General features: G+C 42.4%; 1 protein-coding gene and 1 pseudogene across 4 annotated transcripts in view; one reads left to right on the plus strand and one right to left on the minus strand.

The window, feature by feature from the left end:
* LOC110506682 (tubby protein homolog) overlaps positions 1–5,917 on the plus strand; it is a 102,690-nt gene extending 96,773 nt beyond the window's left edge. For all 4 annotated transcript variants that reach the window (XM_021586473.3, XM_021586476.3, XM_021586474.3 and 1 more), the window contains one exon: positions 3,054–5,917. In XM_021586473.3, coding sequence (XP_021442148.2) covers positions 3,054–3,187 — 134 coding nt within the window. In that variant the 3' untranslated portion in view covers positions 3,188–5,917. The remainder of the gene's footprint in view (positions 1–3,053) is intronic.
* An 853-nt stretch (positions 5,918–6,770) lies between these two features.
* Positions 6,771–11,195, minus strand: LOC149971436 (uncharacterized; annotated as a pseudogene).
* Between the last annotated feature and the right edge of the window lie 13,294 nt (positions 11,196–24,489).

Here is a 24,489-nt window from a genome sequence, read left to right on the forward strand (position 1 = left end):
GGCACTGTGATAGACTGCATACAATTTGCTGAGTAGAGTATTGGAAGCTATTTTGTAGATGACATCGCCGAAGTTGAGGATCGGTAGGATAGTCAGTTTTACTAGGGTAAGTTTGGCGGCGTGTGTGAAGGAGGCTTTGTTGCGAAATAGAAAACCGATTCTAGATTTGATTTTGGATTGGAGATGTTTGATATGAGTCTGGAAGGAGAGTTCACAGTCTAGCCAGACACCTAGGTATTTGTAGGTGTCCACGTATTCTAGGTTAGAACCGTCCAGGGTGGTGATGCTAGTCGGGCAGGCGGGTGCGAGCAGCGAACGGTTGAAAACCATGCATTTGGTTTTGCTAGCATTTAAGAGCAGTTGGAGGCCACAGAAGGAGTGTTGTATGGCATTGAAGCTCGTTTGGAGGTTAGTTAACACAGTGTCCAAAGAAGGGCCAGATGTATACAGAATGGTGTTGTCTGCGTAGAGGTGGATCAGGGAATCACCCGCAGCAAGAGCGACATCGTTGATATATACAGAGAAAAGAGTCGGCCCGAGAATTGAACCCTGTGGTACCCCCATAGACTGCCAGAGGTCCGGACAACAGGCCCTCCGATTTAACACACTGATCTCTATCTGCGAAGTAGTTGGTGAACCAGGCGAGGCAGTCATTTGAGAAATCAAGGCTATTGAGTCTGCCAATAAGAATACTTTGAAAGAGTTGAAAGCCTTGGTCAGGTCGATGAAGACGGCTGCACAGTACTGTCTTTTATCGATGGCGGTTATGATATCGTTTCGTACCTTGAGCGTGGCTGAGGTGCACCCGTGACCAGTTTGGAAACCGGATTGAACAGCGGAGAAGGTACGGTGAGATTCGATATGGTCATTGATCTGTTTATTAACTTGGCTTTCAAAGACTTTAGAAAGGCAGGGCAGGATGAATATAGGTCTGTAACAGTTTGGGTCTAGAGTGTCACCCCCTTTGAAGAGGGGGATGACCGCGGCAGCTTTCCAATCTTTAGGAATCTCAGACGAAATGAGAGATTGAACAGACTGGTAATAAGGGTTGCAACAATGGCGGCGGAAAATTTTAGAAAGAGAGGGTCCAGATTGTCTAGTCCAGCTGATTTGTACGGGTCCAGGTTTTTCAGCTCTTTCAGAACATCTGCGATCTGGATTTGGGTGAAGGAGAAGCTGGGGAGGCTCGGGCAAGTAGCTGCGAGGGGTGCGAAGCTGTAGGCCGGGGTTGGGGTAGCCAGGAGGAAAGCATGGCCAGCCGTAGAGAAATGCTTTTTGAAATTTCCGATTATCATGGATTTATCGGTGGTGACCGTGTCGCCTAGCCTCAGTGCAGTGGGCAGCTGGGAGGAGGTGCTCTTGTTCTCCATGGACTTTAGTGTCCCAAAACATTTTGGAGTTGGAGATACAGGATGCAAATTTCTGTTTGAAAAAGCTAGCCTTTGCTTTCTTGACTGACTGTGTGTATTGGTTCCTGACTTCCCTGAACAGTTGCATATCGCGGGGACTATTCGATGCTATTGCAGTCCGCCACAGGATGTTTTTGTGCTAGCCAAGGGCAGTCAAGTCTGGAGTGAACCAAGGGCTATATCTGTTGTTAGTTCTACCTTTTTTGAAAGGGGCATGCTTATTTAAGATGGTGAGGAAATTACTTTTAAAGATCGACCAGGCATCCTCGACTGACGGGATGAGGTCAATATCCTTCCAGGATACCTGGGCCAGGTCGATTAGAAAGGCCTGCTCGCAGAAGTGTTTTAGGGAGCGTTTGACAGTGATGAGAGGTGGTCGTTTAACCGCGGACCCATAGCGAATGCAGGCAATGAGGCAGTGATCGCTGAGATCCTGATTGAAAACAGCAGAGGTGTATTTGGAGGGCAAGTTGGTCAGGATAATATCTATGAGGTTGCTCATGTTTACTGATTTAGGGTTGTACCTGGTGGTTTCCTTGATAATTTGTGTAAGATTGAGGGCATCTAGCTTAGATTGTAGGACTGCTGGGGTGTTAAGCAAATTCCAGTTTAGGTCACCTAACAGAGCAAACTCTGAAGATAGATGGGGGGCAATCAATTCACATATGGTGTCCAGTGCACAGCTGGGAGCTGAGGGGGTCTATAACAGGCGGCAACAGTGAGAGACTTATTTCTGGAGAGATTAATTTTTTTAATTATAAATTCGAACTGTTTGGGCATAGACCTGGAAAGTATGACAGAACTTTGCAAGCTATCTCTGCAGTAGATTGCAACTCCTCCCCCTTTGGCAGTTCTATCTTGACGGAAAATGTTGTAGTTGGGTATGGAAATCTCAACATTTTTGGTGGCCTTCCTAAGCCAAGATTCAGACACGGCAAGGACATCGGGGTTGGCGGAGTGTGCTAAAGCAGTGAGTAAAACAAACTTAGGGAGGAGGCTTCTGATGTTAACATGCATGAAACCAAGGCTTTTTTGATTACAGAAGTCAACAAATGAGAGTGCCTGGGGACACGCACAGCCTGGGTTAGCCCCTACATCACCCAAGGAACAGAGGAGGAGTAGGATGAGGGTACGGCTAAAGGCTAGCAAAACTGGTCGTCTGGTGCATTTGGGACAGAGAATAAAAGGAGCAGATTTCTGGGCGTGGTAGAATAGATTCAGGGCATAATGTGCAGACAGGGGTATGGTGGGGTGCGGGTACAGTGGAGGTAAGCCCTGGCCCTGAGTGATGATATAGGGAATAGGGTGCCATTTGGTATGCAGACAAAGTACAGAGCACAGTGCAAGGATAACAGCAGGCCTGTGTGTATTAACACACATACTAATCTCTCACGTTATCCTATATTTATGTCATTCTCTGAATCTGGCACACCGGAGGGGTTTTCTTCTCCATATTTTTACTTATTCAAGAAATATATTTTCACTCACTTCTTTTAAAGTGATATTTTTAAGGTCTGAGTACGTCAAATAAATGAAATAAACTTTTATTTGAGTAACGATAGTTTATATTGTTTTATGTAACTAAAACCCTACATTTATCAAGTTATCACTTCTTTATTTTCTGTTTCTTCCTCACCCCTTTAGCGGACTACATTGTGATGCAGTTTGGGCGGGTTGCAGAGGATGTATTCACCATGGACTATAACTACCCTATGTGTGCCCTCCAAGCCTTCGCCATTGCTCTCTCCAGCTTTGACAGCAAGCTGGCCTGTGAGTAGCAGCCACCCTCAGTCCTTGCCCTCCTGAGAAGCTACCTGCTCCAAACTGAAGGCCTACTCATGGGCCTCAATTAGTCCATCAGTCCCCTCACCAAGGGCTGCAGTTAATCCCGGGGTCACCATTGGGGCCCAACACTGTCCAAGAATCCCCCCTGGAATTTGCTTAAGCCGAGGATGGTGTGGAGGCAAAAACTGTCTGCAAGAGTGTCTGTGAGTGTGTGTATGTGTTCTGGTGCTCCTTAGGAACCCTTCCAGTCTCTATTCAGGATAAGGATATGTCAATCAGTGGACAGGACAAGCACAAAGACTAACCCACTCTTGATTTTAATAGATCATGTTTTAAATTAAATATGTAACAATGAATTCTGTTACTTTATGTAGCCGTTGTGGAATTCTAACATTTCTTTAACCATTAATTACTTTTCAATAAATTTAACATTTATTGCAACAACAAAAAAACTAACAACTGTTCATCTTCATGTTGAATTGGTTGAGGTTTCATCGTAGTAATTAACCCCCACATGCCACCTTTAACTTATTCAATATTGGACTGGAAACCATTAGGTTACAAATTAGGACCCATTCAAGATTGAAAACATAATTCAAGATAAAGCTCCTAACAAATAACACTAACTTCATAACTGTCACTAATATTACTCATTTGAACATCACATTCACCTCCATGTATGTGTTTATATTGTTATTTATGTATTTATACATATCATGACACAGGTAACTGCCAAAATGAAGAAAACACCAACATAAAGTGTATTAATAAGGGGTTGGGTCACCACGAGCCAGAACAGCTTCAAATCACATTGGTATAGATTCCTGTCTGGAACGCTATTGGAGGGATGCGACACCATTCTTCCACAATAAATTCCATCATTGGGTGTTTTGTTGATGGTGATGGAAAACGCTGTCTCAGGTGCCGCTTCCAGAATCTCCCATTAGTTTACAATTTGATTGAGATCTGGTGACTGAGACACACACCCCTTTAAACCCCCTATACTTCTTTGAGACCCCTCTGAGTTCTATTCTTCTAGCCATTGTAGCCAAAATAATAGGTAACTGGGCATTTTTATACATGACCCTAAGGATGATGGGATTAAATAACTGAGGAACCACACCTGTGTGTAAGCACCTGCTTTCATAATACTTTGTATCCCTAATTTACTCAAGTGGTTTCTTTATTCTGGCAGTTACCTGTATCTTGTTCTTAAGTGTGTCCATATCCTTAGTTTACACTCATTGAATCTTTGTTTTTGAGCCTGAAGCATACATGATTGAAGGGAATATCTGTCATACCGACACATAGGATAAAAACAGGTAGTTAGTCAATTGGACATGAACAGAACAGGTCAGCCAAGGGCATGACACACAGTCCGTGCATCTTGTAAAACATCATATCACACTATCAAGTATGAGAATGTATAGGATGGTGCACTTTAACGACGTTTACAGTGTATGTGAAATAGCTGTACATATTGTGCCTTTGGAGACAAAATCCAATTTTATGCTTTAACTTGATCAGATGTTCTCTCTCTGAGACGGGACTTTGTGTTGCACCTGACCTGTCTGAGCCTGGGTTTCTTTGTTCTGCCTGCTCCCTCTCCACCCTCTACTAGAAAAACACTTCTTGAGGTGACGGGATTTGTTCCCTTTTCTGTTTGGTTATATTATTTTTAGAGGATGAAGTCACTAAAGTCAGTTCTTTTTAATATGCTGTAAATTCTCAACTCCCTGAATAAAATATGATTTACTAATTTGTCCCCAGGAATCTTAACAAATTAGATTCAGTAATATAATGTACAGAATCGGTTATTGGCACCAGGCACAAGACCATGGGCATTGTGGTTTGCAGATGCACTCATATCTTCATCTGACATTATCAGATGAACTGATAACATCCATCTGATAATGTGATTCATTTCACACGTTATCAGAGACCAAACCACTCAGATATGGCAAGGATAGTAGCAGGCCTGTGTGTATTAACACACATACTAATAATCTCATGTTATCCTATATTGATATCATTCTCTATGAATCTGGCATACCAGAGGATTTTATTCTCTATATTTTAGTGGATCAATAAATATCTTTACCCTACTTTTAAATATATATATTTTCTGACTTTATTGAACAGATAGAAAGAGAGGATGACAGTAGGGAAAGATAGAGAGGTTGTGTCAAAGGGCAGTAGACTGGATTCAAACCTATGCTGATATTGTAGAAATGTGCTGGAGGCTGCGACATTACCATTAGAGCACCTGGCCACTCTCCACACTTGTTGAGAGGCAAAAACCTTTCACAAAATATCTGAAACTATTTTATGTTATGGATATTAAGTGGAAAATGAAGACCAAATGAAAGCAAACAGCAAAGAACAATCTCTGATGAGGCAGCTCATTGCTATAGTAAGTTATGAAAAAGGGTCTACTTTAATCAACCATGATATTCCTGTTTCTTAGTAATGTGTTCCAACTCTTCTGAATTTTTAGGCAAACTGTTGAGATCCTTGCAGAAAAAAATACTGTGCTTTTCATATCAAGTTTCTTTGTGTCCAAGAAACAAGGCCCTTTCATTCTATGAGTGTGTTTAGTACTGTTTCACTGTAATGTAAAATGTGTACATTGTTCAATATACAGTGTTTGTATACACACAGTTCTCTGATTATGAAAAAAATAAAACTCCAATGAGTCAAACAACAGTCACATGCACCCACAACACTATGTATACTCTCTGACTGAACCCCTGAGATGTCTGTGAAGTGATGATATGGTCAAGGACAATGGGCAGCTAGTGTAACCGATGTGAAATGGCTAGCTAGTTAGTGGTGGTGCGCGCTAATAGCATTTCAATCGGTCACTCGCTCTGAGACCTGAAGTAGTTGTTCCCCTTGCTCTGCAAGGGCCACAGCTTTTGTGGAGCGATGGTTTGTGGGTAACTGTTGTTGATGTGTGCAGAGGGTCCCTGGTTCGAGCCCAGGTAGGGGCGAGGAGAGGGACGGAAGCAAACCTGTTACACTAGGATAGTGGACAGTGTCCTCGAGGACAGCGGTACGGTAGTACAGTGTATTCAACAGGAAAACAGGAGACTCATACAACTCATGGACAATTCATTTTTTATTACGAATACATTCTGGGCTTAATAGTTGCTGGTTTGAAAAAATATTTTTCATATGACCTTTTAATATAATGTGTCCACTTTAATAGTCTGAGATACAAAAGCTGGACTTGAACGATCTACCTCTGTTTACTCATTTATGTGGGTCCCTGCTCTCTCTCTGTTTACAATCTATCCCAGAGGACACCAGGGTCTCTACGATGCTTGACTGCCATATTGGAATAAAGTTAGTCAGATAGTTTGATGTCTACCATCAAAGGACATGATGAATTGTGGGTAAATGGTTTTCTTTAAAGCAGAATGAATATTAGGGTATTAGGTAGTTTAGTTAGGATCACAAAATTCACCCACTGAACAGCATATTCTGTCTTGGGACGCAAGGAGACAGGATAGAAAACGGGGATTTTCATAAGGAGAGGTACATTCTTGGGAATATTCAGAACATTCAGTAAGGTCAAAGGGCTAGAGAGGCAAGTTTAGGATGAACTAGTTTCCTCATTGACTCTGCCCTCTGTCTCTCTCTCCTGTTCCTCAACCTGAGAGAACTCCCAATCCCCAGCTCCCCAGACCTATCTGGTGGGGTGAAGATGTCTGTCTCTTCAGACTGAGACAGTAGAATGTACTCTTCTTCCATCTCTTCTTCTGCTTCTGGATTACTACAGACATCACAACTAAAACTGAGAGACTCGGCCTCCATCAGTGGGTCTTCATCACCTACTACTCCCTCTTCCTCTGTCTCATCCACTTGCTCCTCTTCCTCCTCTTCCTCTGTCTCATCCACTTGCTCCTCTTCCTCCTCTCTTCCTTCTCCTCTTCATACCTATATTCATAGACTGTATCCTGCTTAGGGTAGTGAAACACATCTTTGTGGTCGCTGAATCTGATTAGCTTTTTTACTCTGGTGGGACTACTACCCGTTTCTTCCATTCCTCCTTCAGGAGGTGGGGGCGGGCAGAGCTACTGCTCCTCCTCCTCCTCTGCGTCCTCTTCTACCTCCTCAGCCAGGGCCTCGGCAGTGGGTATCTGAGTCAGCAGCAGGCTCCTCCAGGATGGTGATGAGAACTGCCGCTGCGCCTGCCTCCGGGCTCCTTATACTGTTAGTGTTTATTGGCTTATTTCACTGTAGAGCCTCTAGTCCTGCTCACTATACCTTATCCAACCTATTAGTTCCACCACCCACACATGCAATGACATCTCCTGGTTTCAATGATGTTTCTAGAGACAATATCTCTCTCTTCATCACTCAATACCTAGGTTTACCTCCACTGTATTCACATCCTACCTTACCTTTGTCTGTACATTATACCTTGATGCTATTTTATCGCCCCCAGAAACCTCCTTTTACTCTCTGTTCCAGACGTTCTAGACGACCAATTCTTATTGCTTTTAGTCGCACCCTTATTCTACTCCTACTCTGTTCCTCTGGCGATGTAGAGGTGAATCCAGGCCCTGCAGTGCCTAGCTCCACTCCTATTCCCCAGGCGCTCTCTTTTGACGACTTCTGTAACCGTAATAGCCTTGGTTTCATGCATGTTAACATTAGAAGCCTCCTCCCTAAGTTTGTTCTATTCACTGCTTTAGCACACTCTGCCAACCCGGATGTTCTAGCTGTGTCTGAATCCTGGCTTAGGAAGACCACCAAAAATTCAGACATTTTAATTCCAAACTACAACATTTTCAGACAAGATAGAACTGCCAAAGGGGGCGGTGTTGCAATCTACTGCAAAGATAGCCTGCAGAGTTCTGTCCTACTATCCAGGTCTGTACCCAAACAATTTGAACTTCTACTTTTAAAAATCCACCTCTCTAAAAACAAGTCTCTCACCGTTGACCACCCTCTGCCCCCAGCTGTGCTCTGGACACCATATGTGAACTGATTGCCCCCCATCTATCTTCAGAGCTCGTGCTGCTAGGCGACCTAAACTGGAACATGCTTAACACCCCAGCCATCCTACAATCTAAACTTGATGCCCTCAATCTCACACAAATTATCAATGAACCTACCAGGTACCTCCCCAAAGCCTTAAACACGGGCACCCTCATAGATATCATCCTAACCAACTTCCCCTCTAAATACACCTCTGCTGTCTTCAACCAAGATCTCAGCGATCACTGCCTCATTGCCTGCATCCGTAATGGGTCAGCGGTCAAACGACCTCCTCTCATCACTGTAAAACGCTCCCTGAAACACTTCAGCGAGCAGGCCTTTCTAATCGACCTGGCCGGGGTATCCTGGAAGGATATTGACCTCATCCCGTCAGTAGAGGATGCCTGGATATTTTTTTTGAATGCCTTCCTAACCATCTTAAATAAACATGCCCCATTCAAGAAATTTAGAACCAGGAACAGATATAGCCCTTGGTTCTCCCCAGACCTGACTGCCCTTAACCAACACAAAAACATCCTATGGCGTTCTGCATTAGCATCGAACAGCCCCCGTGATATGCAGCTGTTCAGGGAAGCTAGAAACCATTATACACAGGCAGTTAGAAAAGCCAAGGCTAGCTTTTTCAAGCAGAAATTTGCTTCTTGCAACACTAACTCAAAAAAGTTCTGGGACACTGTAAAGTCCATGGAGAATAAGAACACCTCCTCCCAGCTGCCCACTGCACTGAAGATAGGAAACACTGTCACCACTGATAAATCCACCATAATTGAAAATTTCAATAAGCATTTTTCTACTGCTGGCCATGCTTTCCACCTGGCTACTCCTACCCCTGTCAACAGTACTGCACCCCCAACAGCAACTCGCCCAAGCCTTCCCCATTTCTCCTTCTCCCAAATCCATTCAGCTGATGTTCTGAAAGAGCTGCAAAATCTGGACCCCTACAAATCAGCCGGGCTAGACAATCTGGACCCTTTCTTTCTAAAATTATCTGCCGAAATTGTTGCCACCCCTATTACTAGCCTGTTCAACCTCTCTTTCGTGTCGTCTGAGATTCCCAAAGATTGGAAAGCAGCTGCGGTCATCCCCCTCTTCAAAGGGGGGGACACTCTTGACCCAAACTGCTACAGACCTATATCTATTCTACCATGCCTTTCTAAGGTCTTCGAAAGCCAAGTCAACAAACAGATTACCGACCATTTTGAATCTCACCATACCTTCTCTGCTATGCAATCTGGTTTCAGAGCTGGTCATGGGTGCACCTCAGCCACGCTCAAGGTCCTAAACGATATCTTAACCGCCATCGATAAGAAACATTACTGTGCAGCCGTATTCATTGATCTGGCCAAGGCTTTCGACTCTGTCAATCACCACATCCTCATCGGCAGACTCAACAGCCTTGGTTTCTCAAATGATTGCCTCGCCTGGTTCACCAACTACTTCTCTGATAGAGTTCAGTGTGTCAAATCGGAGGGTCTGTTGTCCGGACCTCTGGCAGTCTCTATGGGGGTGCCACAGGGTTCAATTCTTGGACCGACTCTCTTCTCTGTATACATCAATGAGGTCGCTCTTGCTGCTGGTGAGTCTCTGATCCACCTCTACGCAGACGGCACCATTCTGTATACTTCCGGCCCTTCTTTGGACACTGTGTTAACAACCCTCCAGGCAAGCTTCAATGCCATACAACTCTCCTTCCGTGGCCTCCAATTGCTCTTAAATACAAGTAAAACTAAATGCATGCTCTTCAACCGATCGCTACCTGCACCTACCCGCCTGTCCAACATCACTACTCTGGACGGCTCTGACTTAGAATACGTGGACAACTACAAATACTTAGGTGTCTGGTTAGACTGTAAACTCTCCTTCCAGACCCATATCAAACATCTCCAATCCAAAGTTAAATCTAGAATTGGCTTCCTATTTCGCAACAAAGCATCCTTCACTCATGCTGCCAAACATACCCTTGTAAAACTGACCATCCTACCAATCCTCGACTTTGGCGATGTAATTTACAAAATAGCCTCCAATACCCTACTCAACAAATTGGATGCAGTCTATCACAGTGCAATCCGTTTTGTCACCAAAGCCCCATATACTACCCACCATTGCGACCTGTACGCTCTCGTTGGCTGGCCCTCGCTTCATACTCGTCGCCAAACCCACTGGCTCCATGTCATCTACAAGACCCTGCTAGGTAAAGTCCCCCCTTATCTCAGCTCGCTGGTCACCATAGCATCTCCCACCTGTAGCACACGCTCCAGCAGGTATATCTCTCTAGTCACCCCCAAAACCAATTCTTTCTTTGGCCGCCTCGCTTTCCAGTTCTCTGCTGCCAATGACTGGAACGAACTACAAAAATCTCTGAAACTGGAAACACTTATCTCCCTCACTAGCTTTAAGCACCAACTGTCAGAGCAGCTCACAGATTACTGCACCTGTACATAGCCCACCTATAATGTAGCCCTATCAACTACCTCTTTCCCAACTGTATTTAATTTATTTATTTATTTTGCTCCTTTGCACCCCATTATTTTTATTTCTACTTTGCACATTCTTCCATTGCAAAACTACCATTCCAGTGTTTTACTTGCTATATTGTATTTACCTTGCCACCAAGGCCTTTTTTGCCTTTACCTCCCTTCTCACCTCATTTGCTCACATTGTATATAGAATTGTTTATACTTTATTATTGACTGTATGTTTGTTTTACTCCATGTGTAACTCTGTGTTGTTGTATCTGTCGAACTGCTTTGCTTTATCTTGGCCAGGTCGCAATTGTAAATGAGAACTTGTTCTCAACTCGCCTACCTGGTTAAATAAAGGTAAATAAATAAAAAAAATACTGGGGGTAGGTCTCCTCATGGTAGCCTGGAGAGAGAGAGAGAAAGACATGGAATGACAGGGACACACTCTACCAGAGGGGACAATCAGAATATCAACTGTCTCACAGTCCAACGTTTTGCTAACTTACCTTTTCCACTTCACCTCTGTCATAATTCTATAGAAGTACAGTAAGTAGTACTCAAAGCCTCATGTGAATATTATTTTATGTATGGTGAGTGACAGAGGAGCCTACTGTGTTGTGTTAACCTACCCTCTCAGTCAGCAGCGTAGGGCACCATCTCAGGTGTGGCCCCCTCCATCAGTCGTACCTCCTGCATCACCCGACTGATCTTACTCAGCTTCCGCAGTAACTTCTCCTGCTTGGATGCTCTTCTAACCTTGCTGCTAGTCGTGCTGCATGCCACCAGAGAGCAGCAGAGAGGGGGGAAAAGTGGGCCTCAATACCAATGCGGTCCTTCTCCCATTCATACCACAGTGCTTTCATTCTGATCAATCTTTATCTATAGCCTGGAGATTATTCATGCTCATGATAACCTTTTATGCCTTCCTGCAACACTTTCACAGATTACAAATGTTAAGTCAAACACATTTTAATGAAATGGCTAAACACTGCCTCGAGGATGAGCAATATTAAGAAGTTATTGTGAAGAGGTGAAAAATGGCATGCAGAAATTAGTAAAGAGAGAAGTTAATAGCTGAGATTTGTCCTGAAAGGAGATATTTGTCTCTGAAAAGGATAGAAAATCTACTCCAGTATGGAGTGAAAATGAAGAGAGCCACTAATTGCATGTTATTGATCTAATATACACCTTATTAAGAAAGATCAGAGTGAATATCGTTATCTGTTATTGGAGATCAAATATTCACCGTCCATGGATGGTGGCCCCAATCTCTGTGTAAAACAGGAGGCTTTTAAATGTACATGCTTTCCTTCAAGTTGCATCAAATCTACAATGTAGTACAATCTTCATGAAGCACAAAATATACACTTGCATGGTGGGTAAGAGTGTGAACCTATAAAGATTGTCATGTCATATTTTAACAGTTGGATCCAGACAAAAAAACAAATGGCACATGAGCAAAGGAATGCCTGAATATGGGAGAGTTAATCAAAGAATTTGCCCTTTCATTTTTATGTGGCGTCCACCCTGATTTATCCCTGCAATGGAGTAATTTATTTGACTCTTCTTAGATCTGGGCTGGGAGAAGTGGTGTGTAAATGGAAATATGGGCCATTTACCTGTTAGGAGTGCTGCTCCTTCTGGAGAAGATCCTCTACTTCACCCTCTGTCTCCAGCAGCTTCTCCTGAAGCTGGGCCAGCTCATCATCTGCTGGGAGGGAAACATGGCAGTCAGGGATTTAAAGAGCAAACTCATGCATGGACGAACACACACCGTATCTAGAGTTGCTTTCCAATGTTGCAGAAAGCCTTGAGATTCAACATTCACTCTGCACGTTCAGAACTACACGTTCAATACTCAGGAATGGAAACGAATCAACCATTGTGACTCAATGTTTCTTAATTACGGAAGGTGAGAGTGGCATTGATACATAGGACATGAATAGATTTATATGCATGTCCCTGTCACATTGTCCCCCACCCCTACCCCCTTAGCATTCATTTGATGAATGGAGCTAAACCTCTTAGTGCTGATCCAAAATACATGCAGTAATTGGTATTAGACACTGCTGGGCTGAAACAACATTACTTCTGATTGCTAATCCAGGTCTAACAAAGGCAGGGAACAAAGCTCCCTGTGAGTTGGACAGGATCCTAATCTACCTTATCATGGAGTTGCTTAAATTGGAGCTACTGATACATTCTGCAGGGGCCCTGACAAATGGAACGATCAAAACAATGAGGAAGTTGATTGAAAATAAGCCCTCAAAGTCATGAAAGAGGTGACTGTTAGAGAGGAGCTCATTTGTCAGATGACATTTCTCCTCGCAGGGTGTGTTATATCCTGCATTAGTCTTTCATCAGGGTGAATCATCACGGAATGTAGGACCTAAATGGTGTGTGTTAGGGAGGTCAGGTGCATGGGACTGTTATCAACTGCGCTATGAGATAAAAGGCACATCATATACATCATTGTGTCATTCACAATGGCCTAGCTATTAATGATGTGATGCTGTCTACTTACTCCTCCTCTCCTGCCAAGCTTCAAATGTCATTGTAGGAAATCGGCATACCAGTTTAGTACTTTTTCCTTTAGGCCTAGTTGTCATCTGTGAATACAACAATGCATTTATGGTGTGCACACCTTCTAATGTACTGGATGCACTGGACTCCTAGCTAGTATAGGTATTACATGGATGCTGTTAAAAACTGTAATAGTCTACATCTTCTACATTCCTGCCTCTAAATAGTTTGTCTATCCATTTAACTGAGCCAGTCTAGGGTGGACATTGTGCAGCTTATCTAGAATATGATGAAGAAGATGTGGAGTAGGATTCCAAATCCGTAGATGGGAATGTCCTGGCTGATCAGATTGGATTTAGTGGCTCCTCGGATCTGAAGTGTGCCCATGCCTTTGACTTTAGCCAGGACCTCAGGGCTGTGGGGCCCAGAGTCATGAGTCCCCTCCATCCACTGTCCGAGGCACTCCTCTGGCATCTGTAGGCGATGCATCATGGGAGGATAATACCCAGGACCAACTAGGAATGAGAGCAGAGAGCACTGATCAACAAACTAGGAAGAAGCCTGCAGTTTTCAATGATTAATCAATGTACAGTTTACTGAAGTATAATATATTATGGAGAGAGATGGTCACAATGAAGAACAGGAAAAACAAGACAAATTACAATTACTTTATTTAAATGGTGTGGGAATTCATAAAACTGGCAAGGGCGATGAGGAGCAGAACACAGCACAGAGGATAACCTCCTAGACTAAATAGATGCATACAACCTGATGATGATGACAAAAGTGTAGGCTATAATAACTTACAGTTGTAGGCTATTGGCAAAATGCATAGACTTATATGAAATTATGTATTCAATAGTTACATGCTGTTACTGTACGTATTATACATTATTTAGCTTTGCTGGCAGGTTTGTAGATGGCTAGAACGATACGCAAAATATGGAATTATCTTCCAAGCATCAAAGCCGAACTGCACATCAACATCAGAACGGATCAGTGATAAACTGCCTTACCCTCGGGCTGCCCTACATCATTCTTCCCTCTCTGGAAAATTATTTAGGGAAGAAAAAACAAAACACAGAGGACAGAGCAGAAAATCAGAGTAACCTTCTACATAGTTGTCATCGACATTTTGTCACAGATAAACTGTACCAGAGATAGTAGAGAATGGAGTATATTTGGCTGTACATTAAACCTCTGGTCGTCACTAGTTACCACAACCACAAAGTCATAATTATGGCTACACCCCGCCCATTTTTACAATTGTTATTCGTACAATCTGATTTTAAACCTAACCCCAACCACACTGCTAACTTTATGCCTCACCTTAAATTTAGCCCCAAAATACGTTTTTTTTTTACGATATAGTCCATTTTGACTCTGTGGCTGTGGTAACTAGTGGAAACCCAACCCTCCAGCATCCTTCCTGATTTTACAGCTCAACGGAAGTGACCTGTTTTGTTTTGGCTTTGTGATTGGTGTATTTTCATGCAGTTTGCAGTAGCATGGCTGGAAGGCATCCAAGCTTTTATCAAATTAACGTCAGATTTTACTTTTCGTAGCAGGTTATGATAATTAGGTTAAGATTAGGAACATGGTAAGGGTTAGTAAAAATGTTAATAATATATACTTTTGACGTTAATTTGACAAATACTGGATTATATATAGCAAGGCCTGCTTGCAGTCTCATCCATGTGAGGCGTCATCCGCGGTCCAACAAAGTAGGCCCTACCGTGTAATTCTGAAGATATCCATCAGATGGCAATGCAGCTTTAGCTATTGGAAAGGAACGCTGCCACTACCTCGCTCTCCAACCAAGGTGCGTCATGAATTGAGGCGCAAACACAATTGGTCAGATTTCTGCAACTCATTTACCAATCACATCTATGTTTTGATTTGTATTCGCATCGTGATTGGTCTATGAGCCCATAGGAGGCCATTGAAGTGTATAAAAACATCCTTCATTTCCGAGTCTGTACTCTAATTATAATGTAGGCTGATCAATGTGGGAGGAGCTATAGGAGGGCAGGCTCATTATAATGGCTGTTTTTAGACTCAATCAGGCAACGCAATTTTATTCCCCTGTTTTTTAGTGTAATAGTTTTTGAATCACTTCAGTATGATAAAACAACCTGTAGGTCGAAACTTTTGCAGTTAAGTGTAACACCTATCAGGCCCCCGAGGACTGGAATTACCCAGGCCTGCCGGGTTTAGGGTAGGGACGTCACACGGATCCCAGATAGCACTGACCGTCTCAGCTATTGGCAACTATAATCAAGGGCGAGGTCAGTTACCATGAGTACAACGATGGCGGTTTCTGTTCTGTAAATTTCATTTACCATGGTATGGGCTTGGCGATACAGGGAGGATGGTCGAGCGGCCTATTATATTTTGAATTCAGAGCAGTAGATTGTAAATATTTATGACGAGTCACCGAACAAAATAATTACCCTACTCTAAACTTTACAGATATAGTTCCATATGGTTGATATTTCACATAGGCCTACAGTATCAGTCATTCAGGAATATTGACAAAGGTCTCCCTGAGACAATGTTAGTCTAATCTCATTACCAAAGTTGGCCTACAGTAATTGTGTTCATTGTGCAATTATAATTGCCCAGAATTATTTATTTTGTGATAGTTTTGTAGCCTGCGTAGGTGAAGCTAGCAGAGTTTAGTCCACTAAAGCTAGTGTCCAATAGACCTTGGTTAGGGCCCACTCACTTTGTTTTATGAGTGTGAATGTATAGTTTAGCCACATGAGGTCTGTACATAGATTTATTAAAGCAATTACATTTTCTCTGAAAGGTGACATTTTGAGCAGGCATGCAAAGAAAGGAAACAATGTGGCTGTTGCAGTAATATCACTCTGAAGGTTGCCACCCTGCCTCTCACAGCAGTCTGTCATTGATCTCAGGCAGCCCGCATCAAAAATACCTCCTCCAATGTGGTTTGGGAACACAAAGTAATCATTTAGCTTCACACTTAGATTAGAAACATAAAAACACTCAGATCAAGTCCCAGTTAGTGTGAACTACAGTGCCTTGCGAAAGTATTCGGCCCCCTTGAACTTTGTGACCTTTTGCCACATTTCAGGCTTCAAACATAAAGATATAAAACTGTATTTTTTTGTGAAGAATCAACAACAAGTGGGACACAATCATGAAGTGGAACGACATTTATTGGATATTTCAAACTTTTTTAACAAATCAAAAACTGAAAAATTGGGCGTGCAAAATTATTCAGCCCCCTTAAGTTAATACTTTGTAGCGCCACCTTTTGCTGCGATTACAGCTGTAAGTCGCTTGGGGTATGCCTCTATCAGTTTTGCACATCGAGAGACTGAATTTTTTTCCCATTCCTCCTTGCAAAATAGCTTGAGCTCAGTGAGGTTGGATGGAGAGCATTTGTGAACAGCAGTTTTCAGTTCTTTCCACAGATTCTCGATTGGATTCAGGTCTGGACTTTGACTTGGCCATTCTAACACCTGGATATGTTTATTTTTGAACCATTCCATTGTAGATTTTGCTTTATGTTTTGGATCATTGTCTTGTTGGAAGACAAATCTCCGTCCCAGTCTCTTGCAGACCCCATCAGGTTTTCTTCCAGAATGGTCCTGTATTTGGCTCCATCCATCTTCCCATCAATTTTAACCATCTTCCCTGTCCCTGCTGAAGAAAAGCAGGCCCAAACCATGATGCTGCCACCACCATGTTTGACAATGGGGATGGTGTGTTCAGCTGTGTTGCTTTTATGCCAAACATAACGTTTTGCATTGTTGCCAAAAAGTTCAATTTTGGTTTCATCTGACCAGAGCACCTTCTTCCACATGTTTGGTGTGTCTCCCAGGTGGCTTGTGGCAAACTTTAAACGACACTTTTTATGGATATCTTTAAGAAATGGCTTTCTTCTTGCCACTCTTCCATAAAGGCCAGATTTGTGCAATATACGACTGATTGTTGTCCTATGGACAGAGTCTCCCACCTCAGCTGTAGATCTCTGCAGTTCATCCAGAGTGATCATGGGCCTCTTGGCTGCATCTCTGATCAGTCTTCTCCTTGTATGAGCTGAAAGTTTAGAGGGACGGCCAGGTCTTGGTAGATTTGCAGTGGTCTGATACTCCTTCCATTTCAATATTAACGTTTGCACAGTGCTCCTTGGGATGTTTAAAGCTTGGGAAATCTTTTTGTATCCAAATCCGGCTTTAAACTTCTTCACAACAGTATCTCGGACCTGCCTGGTGTGTTCCTTGTTCTTCATGATGCTCTCTGCGCTTTTAAAAGGACCTCTGAGACTATCACAGTGCAGGTGCATTTATACGGAGACTTGATTACACACAGGTGGATTGTATTTATCATCATTAGTCATTTAGGTCAACATTGGATCATTCAGAGATCCTCACTGAACTTCTGGAGAGAGTTTGCTGCACTGAAAGTAAAGGGGCTGAATAATTTTGCACGCCCAATTGTTCAGTTTTTGATTTGTTAAAAAAGTTTGAAATATCCAATAAATGTCGTTCCACTTCATGATTGTGTCCCACTTGTTGTTGATTCTTCACAAAAAAATACAGTTTTATATCTTTATGTTTGAAGCCTGAAATGTGGCAAAAGGTCGCAAAGTTCAAGGAGGCCGAATACTTTCGCAAGGCACTGTACATGGCCAGCATGGAATCAATGTACAGGAGCTCTCACAAGCATCTTTTGCTTACCTTTATTCAAGATATTATAATTTTACAATGTGGAGTTAAAGTCAAACCTTTGTAGGTCTTGTAGGTCTTACCAATTTTCGTGTTGAAATTAAAATCAGTGAAAACTGCCACCAGTGTACGTTATTTGCCATCCACCCACCATAATCTTTTAATCCTGGGAAACAAATATGCATTTGTGTACCCTCTCTTGGAGGAATGGATTATGTGTAGATTATCAGTGCCAACCAGCATATGATTTGAACAGAGATTACAGATGGTTAATATAGCAGAAAGCGAGCGATATGCTGAGTTTTTGGCACCACACACTTACTTCAAAGTACTGTGGATGTGCCATAGCATTTAACAATATCTGGTTATTAGAGATTTCATTCATTGGGATTCTTGGCCTTAAATTGTGGGTACTTTGAAGAAAAGAGAGTTTAATTTTACCACTGTCACCCTCCCCCATTTCACTTTTATTTTCCTATTATTCGAGTCAACTCAACTGTGAATTGGCTCAAAATGTATTTCCATATTCCCCATAATTGCAGTGTTGTTAAAATAAGACTTTGATGGTTCTCATGGAAACCCATAAGTACACATCACGCTGTTCTATTACTCAAAAAATAAAACCTGCTAATGTCAGAGTGGTGAAAATATCACAGTATACTCCCATTTCCAAAATCCAACTGGGAAGTATTACATTTTGAATTCGACCACATGCATACTCACAGACACATGGAAAAGCCGTATGAGGAATGAAATACTAAGGTCTGTGGGTACATTTTGGACAGTGCCTTTGGTAATTTGCCTCTAGTTTGGACGATGCCATGCAGGAGGTATGTGTGAGAGTATGGCCAATTCACACTGCAGTGCGGCACATTGGTAATACTAGGCACTCTGCCTTTATCTGTTTACGGCACCTCTCTCTTATCCAGTCTTTAATTACTTAATTATTCTTCATTAGGCTCAATTAAAATACAATAGACTCGCTGCAGCAAAAGTCAGGCAATTTCTGCTCCCTCTCAGCATTGTACAAAGCACAACAGAGGGAGGCTGCCGTGCTTGCCCTTCTATATGTACTTGGAAAAACAAGTTTTTCTTATTCCTTAGATGAAAGTCCTGGGTTCTCTTATTGTTATATTAACAGCAAAATGTAACACCGACTCTTATGGAATGTTCATGCTCCTCTATGTCTTCTGAGCAATAGATTCACATACATGGCAATCAACACACCTTCACCAAACAAAATTGCTTTCAGAAATGGAAATTGTTTTCTTTCTCTATATTCATGCAAGTGATTTGGTGTGCAATGTCACCTTACTCAGTGGTAGCGCATAGCGGGCCCAGGTTTACATCAAGTTGTTTTCCCTCCCCCTCTCTCTGCCTCTGTCTAAATCAGTCAATTTATTTCCAAATTGCAAGTTGAGTGTAGGAGCAGGGGTTTTTCAGTGGTGGTGAAATATTAAATCAATGCACTCCTATATAAGGAGAAGGTTTAATTTTTTATTTGATATTGATGGGGATGAACCTGGCTTTGAGTGTCATGAAGGACACACTGTTACAAATCCCAGGCCTTTATATTCATAGAGCAAAGACAGTTGTGAAAAGTGAATGAGGTGGATTAATGGAGTCGAAGGAGGATGCTGTGCCGTACAGCTAGGACAGTCCTTGAGTGGCTCTTGTGCTGCTGTTGTCAGACTTTATTTATTAGCATCACAAGAAGGACAGTTGTGACAACTCTTTGAATAATCCACTGGTAACAAATGACCATGGGATCAAATTTAAATGTGTGCTAACTTCATGATTATATGATTATCCTCACCCTAAACATATGGAGAAGTAATTTATTTTATTTAACCTTTATTTTAACAGGAAGTTCTCTTTCACAGATGAGCCCTGTATACACATCAATCAAATATTGGTGGACACATAGAGATAGAACAACTGTTCTGTTATCTACGGATGGCCATTAGTGGTCACTGATGATGACAAAGATGATGAAGTAGACCTATCGTGCTGTTTCAGAGCTTGCATATGCGTCTGCTGGTTAGTTTTCAAGAGTTGTTTACACTGTAATCAGACCTGCAGCAGAGTTGTACAAGTGGTGGGACCCAACTCACTGGATGAGAGTCTACTATACAGCATCTCCACCCAGACTTTAACAACAAAGACTAAGAGAAGGCTAGCTTCTTATTCATCAACACATTCAGATAGACGTTCATTATTGGGAAAGAAACCAGGTCAGAAACAAAAAACAAATCCACATATCACATTCTAAAAACAATTTTTGTTAGTCTACATCTGGATGCTGCAATTGTAACATCTGCTGTAACAAAAATAGTCATTTAGTCTTTTTGCATTTCCATGACTGAAATCCTGGGGAACTAAAACAAGCTGTGTTTTATTCTGTTCTGTTTGTTTCACAGAGAGGGAGAGAGAGAGAGGATAGTTACACCTGCTTGGCCTATCATTTTAAAGGTAAGCCATGGCTGATCGTCTTTTCACAGAGGGAATGAACAATTGATTAGCTTTGTTTGACATATAGAGTTACTCAGCTGTGAACTGTATCTGTGTCTTCCCCTTTGATTGTGTTAGCCCTGTGCTGGGCTCCAGAGGGGCGCGCCACCGGGGTGGAGCCGCTGCTGAAGTTCACCTGATACAACTTTGATCTTCACCAGCGGGGGTGGAGATGATTTTATTTAAGGTGTCTCAGCATCTCCGTGACATTGCGCTGTGTGAGGTACACAGTGAAATTGCAGGTTTATTTGCGCTATGCTGGATGTGTGCCCTTTCTCGCAAGTGCACACACACACTAAACACACACACACTAAACACAAACACACAGATCATTGAACCCCTCTTGGTTCTGCTCCATCAGGGTTTTGCCCACAGCTGCAGTGTTGTAAAGCTGCAGCTCAGTGTGCCCACCCTTTGGCTGGAGAAACGTGCCTGCAGGTACCAGTACTGGTACTGATACCATATCAGTACTGGAGGGCCTCAGGGCTAGTGCAGCACAGGTAATATACAGTCTTTGTCTATATGTTCTCTCATCCTCTCTGCCTGTCTGATTCTGCCATGTTGGTGACATGGTGAGTGCTGAAGCTGTGCAGCTGCTGGGCTAGGGGCCTGCTGGACATAGTGAGGAGAGGAGAGTCTTTGTTATGGATGACCACAGACTGTTCTCATTTATCACCTATATACTGTTATACTATATGTGGCCCTTAAAGCATCTCAACCAGCTGAAATAGGCTGACTCAAAGGAATACAGTATCTCAAAGCTTAGACTTTCTGTTATACAGTAGGCTCATGTAATATACTTTATACATTTTCTGTTGTGAGTGTTTCTGATGCCACTTGGTAAATTATATGCATTCTGTGCTGTCGCATTAATGAAGAAGACGATGTTGATGCCATCTACATTAAAATACTTTCTGTCTGGCATCAACATAGAAACTAAAACAAAGAATAGGAGACAACAAACATTCTCTCTGGTAATTACATGAATCACATACTGTATGTATTCTGATTCACTGTATATTCAGCTATGTTTATGATTGGGATAACTAAAGCATCTTTCTGTTGGAGCTTAAAGAACTCATAATGTTTCATTTCCAGTCAACAATATGCTAGTGTTGTCTTATCAGTACTGGAATAGGGCAAATCGTCTGAATAGTATGTTGGGTACATTGATATACTGTATTGTATGTGTAATCAAACACTCTGAGTGTTTGTGTTAGTCTCAGATAAGATACCACTGTTGAAATATGACAAACAGGTCCAAACATTACAGAGCATGTTTTGTCCTTTCCTAATAGATGTTTTTATCTCTTATCAGATAATATCAATCAAATGTATTTATAAAGCCCTTCTTACATCAGCTGATGTCACAAAGTGCTGTACAGAAACCCAGCCTAAAACCCCAAACAGCAAGCAATGCAGGTGTAGAAGCACGGTGGCTAGGAAAAACTCCCTAGAAAGGCCAGAATCTAGGAAGAAACCTAGAGAGGAACCAGGCTATGAGGGGTGGCAAGTCCTTTTCTGGCTGTGCTGGGTGGAGACATAATAGAGAGCATTTACACCATGCACTGCAGAATGGAAGCTGGCATTTTGGTGAGTGTTCCAGCTCCTCCTATTTTTTAACAACTCTCTCTCTCCCTGACCGTGGGGTTCAAAAGTTTACAAGGTCTGTAGTGTCTGCATGGTAAGCATTTTATCACAGAAAATTAGGAAACAGTTTGTCGCACTTCTGCTCCATCTGAGCACTCCATTTAAAGTAGTCGCTAGGCGGATAAACAGCAGAATGTCTCCCCTGTGTGTGCATGGCACCTTGAATGCCCTTAACCACTACTAATAGGAGATAATGATTAGTGCTCTGCGAAAAAGAGAGATTATTTTTGAATTATTAACAAGTTAACTTTGTAGTGGAGGCACTTTATCCCTGAGGACAAACACCCCAAATGTTTGCAAAATATAATTAAGCCGAGGCATCTTTAAATGTCATTGCAGCCTGTGCCATGTTTCAAATTGTTCTGCATCAACAGAATTTAACGAGATGGCTAAGGAATCCATTTCCTGCAAGCATGTGATAAGCTACACATACAGTGGAACACTTTCATTGATTGCCAAAATAAAGCATTTTGTATGCAAATGGGGAATGGAGTGGCTAAGCTGATTCAGCCTCATGGACACCAAATAATGGCCTTTACAATTAATACTTTCGCATGCTATCCATTGAAAATTTCATCTCCTATTTAATGGCTCTAAAACATCATTTACACGTGCCCAAAAAAGAGGAAAAAATGTGTGGTGTTCCAATGGATTAATATGAAAGCCAACAAACAAATAAAAAGCCGAAGCTCCCTCCATCCCCCCTCGTATATTGGTCCCTTTCCCATCGTCTCATGCTCCTGCACATTTTGGATTAACTGATAATCTTTGAAGGAAGGTCTTCTCTCCCCCAGGGGGTGGGGTGTTGAGGGGGAGAGCGCTGCAGGACTGGAGCCTAGTGCTGCATTGTGTCTATGTAATATGCTTGTCTTGGACATGTAAACACGGTTCTTTTGTTGTGGTGATACAGCCTACATCCACCTTCCCTGCTTCAGGTTTTTGTTTAATGAGACTCACAGGTCTGTAAAGATAAAGGCCATGCAGGAGTTCTCACAGGGCAGTCAAAGGAACGGTAATACTTGTCAAGATGACTCAATAAAGCAGTCCAATGGAAGCCCTTTAGCAGATGGTTGATGGCTGTGTAGTTGTACCCAACACACCACTTGTCTTCCATTAGTAAATATCTGTGGGGCTCGCTGTTGAACTGCCTGGCCCCATCACTATGCCTGTTGCGTCATGAACGGAGGCTTTTCTAAATGACCACTAAGACCTGTCTCTTGAACAACCTGAACTCTGTGTGAGAGTACATTTGAATGGATGTACCAGGCTTTTATCTCTGGGCTTGGCCTGTGTCTGATGCACTCCCCCAGTCCAAAGCCTCTGCTCTGTTGTTCAGCCCTCTCTCTGTACAAACATGGTTCTGACGTTTAGAGGTTATAAATCCACCGAGCAGGGCTTTGACCAGTCTAATGTCAGGTATTTAGATGAGCAGGCAGCATTTGATTCATATCTGCGATTAAAACTGGGACATATATTGAACCTATGATGTGAAAGGAAAGCACTTAACCTCTCATGAACAACAGAGGAGGTGCTGGGTTGTAGCTAGGTCGATGGCGCAGTAGTGTACCTTTATATTAGGCTGTGCAGAGTAAGTGCAGTTCATCTTAGCACTGAATATGGTGTGAGGCAAAAGCTAAGCTGAAGGTAAAGTAATGTTTCTGACAAGCCACATAATGGTTGCATTTAGCTTGTGTTGTCACCCTTTAAGCCATGAGACCTGTGTGTAGTTCAGTCAGCTTCCTGGAGCTTCCAGGTCATGTGTCTGTGGATCCATACTACATTCTTCTGGAGAGTGAATAGGACATCTATGGCATGTTGGGTGTGGTGTGAAAGGGGTTTGACAGGCTGTCCTAACTGTTTGGATTTGGTTATAATCATGTTTGGTAGGTTTACTAGTGAGGATGGCAATAAGCTGTCCACTGGGGAGGATGTACAGGAGTGACAACCGTAACAGCTAGCAGTAGATGATCCATGAAACCACTATAATTTGACGGTCATTACATGCAAGTCTTTTCACCATTCTCCATCCCACTCCTCCTCCTTAGAACCTTGGCTGGGACAGACTGTGAAAGTATGGACAGTTAAGCTATTCATGTCAACGTATGAATAAAGGGCTTTCCTATCTTTTCACACTCAGTTCCAGGTGACCTTCAACAGAGCATCCTTTAACCTCCATATTCAATATGTGTATTGATAGGTTTTCACAGAGCAGAGGTCAATTTATGCTTTCAAAAGCCATGTTTTCAGCTCTGTATGCTCCATTTCTAGGGATTCTGTAACGTACGGATGGACAAGACCAGGAGATGAAGCTATGACTATCATTTTTATTCATTTTATTTATTTATTTCACCTTTATTTAACCAGGTAGGTAAGTTGAGAACAAGTTCTCATTTACAATTGCGACCTGGCCAAGATAAAGCAAAGCAGTTCGACACATAC

This window comes from Oncorhynchus mykiss, chromosome 26 (genome assembly GCF_057628025.1).
Source record: "Oncorhynchus mykiss isolate SJ-2025 chromosome 26, ASM5762802v1, whole genome shotgun sequence".
Classification (NCBI taxonomy): Eukaryota; Metazoa; Chordata; class Actinopteri; order Salmoniformes; family Salmonidae; genus Oncorhynchus; species Oncorhynchus mykiss.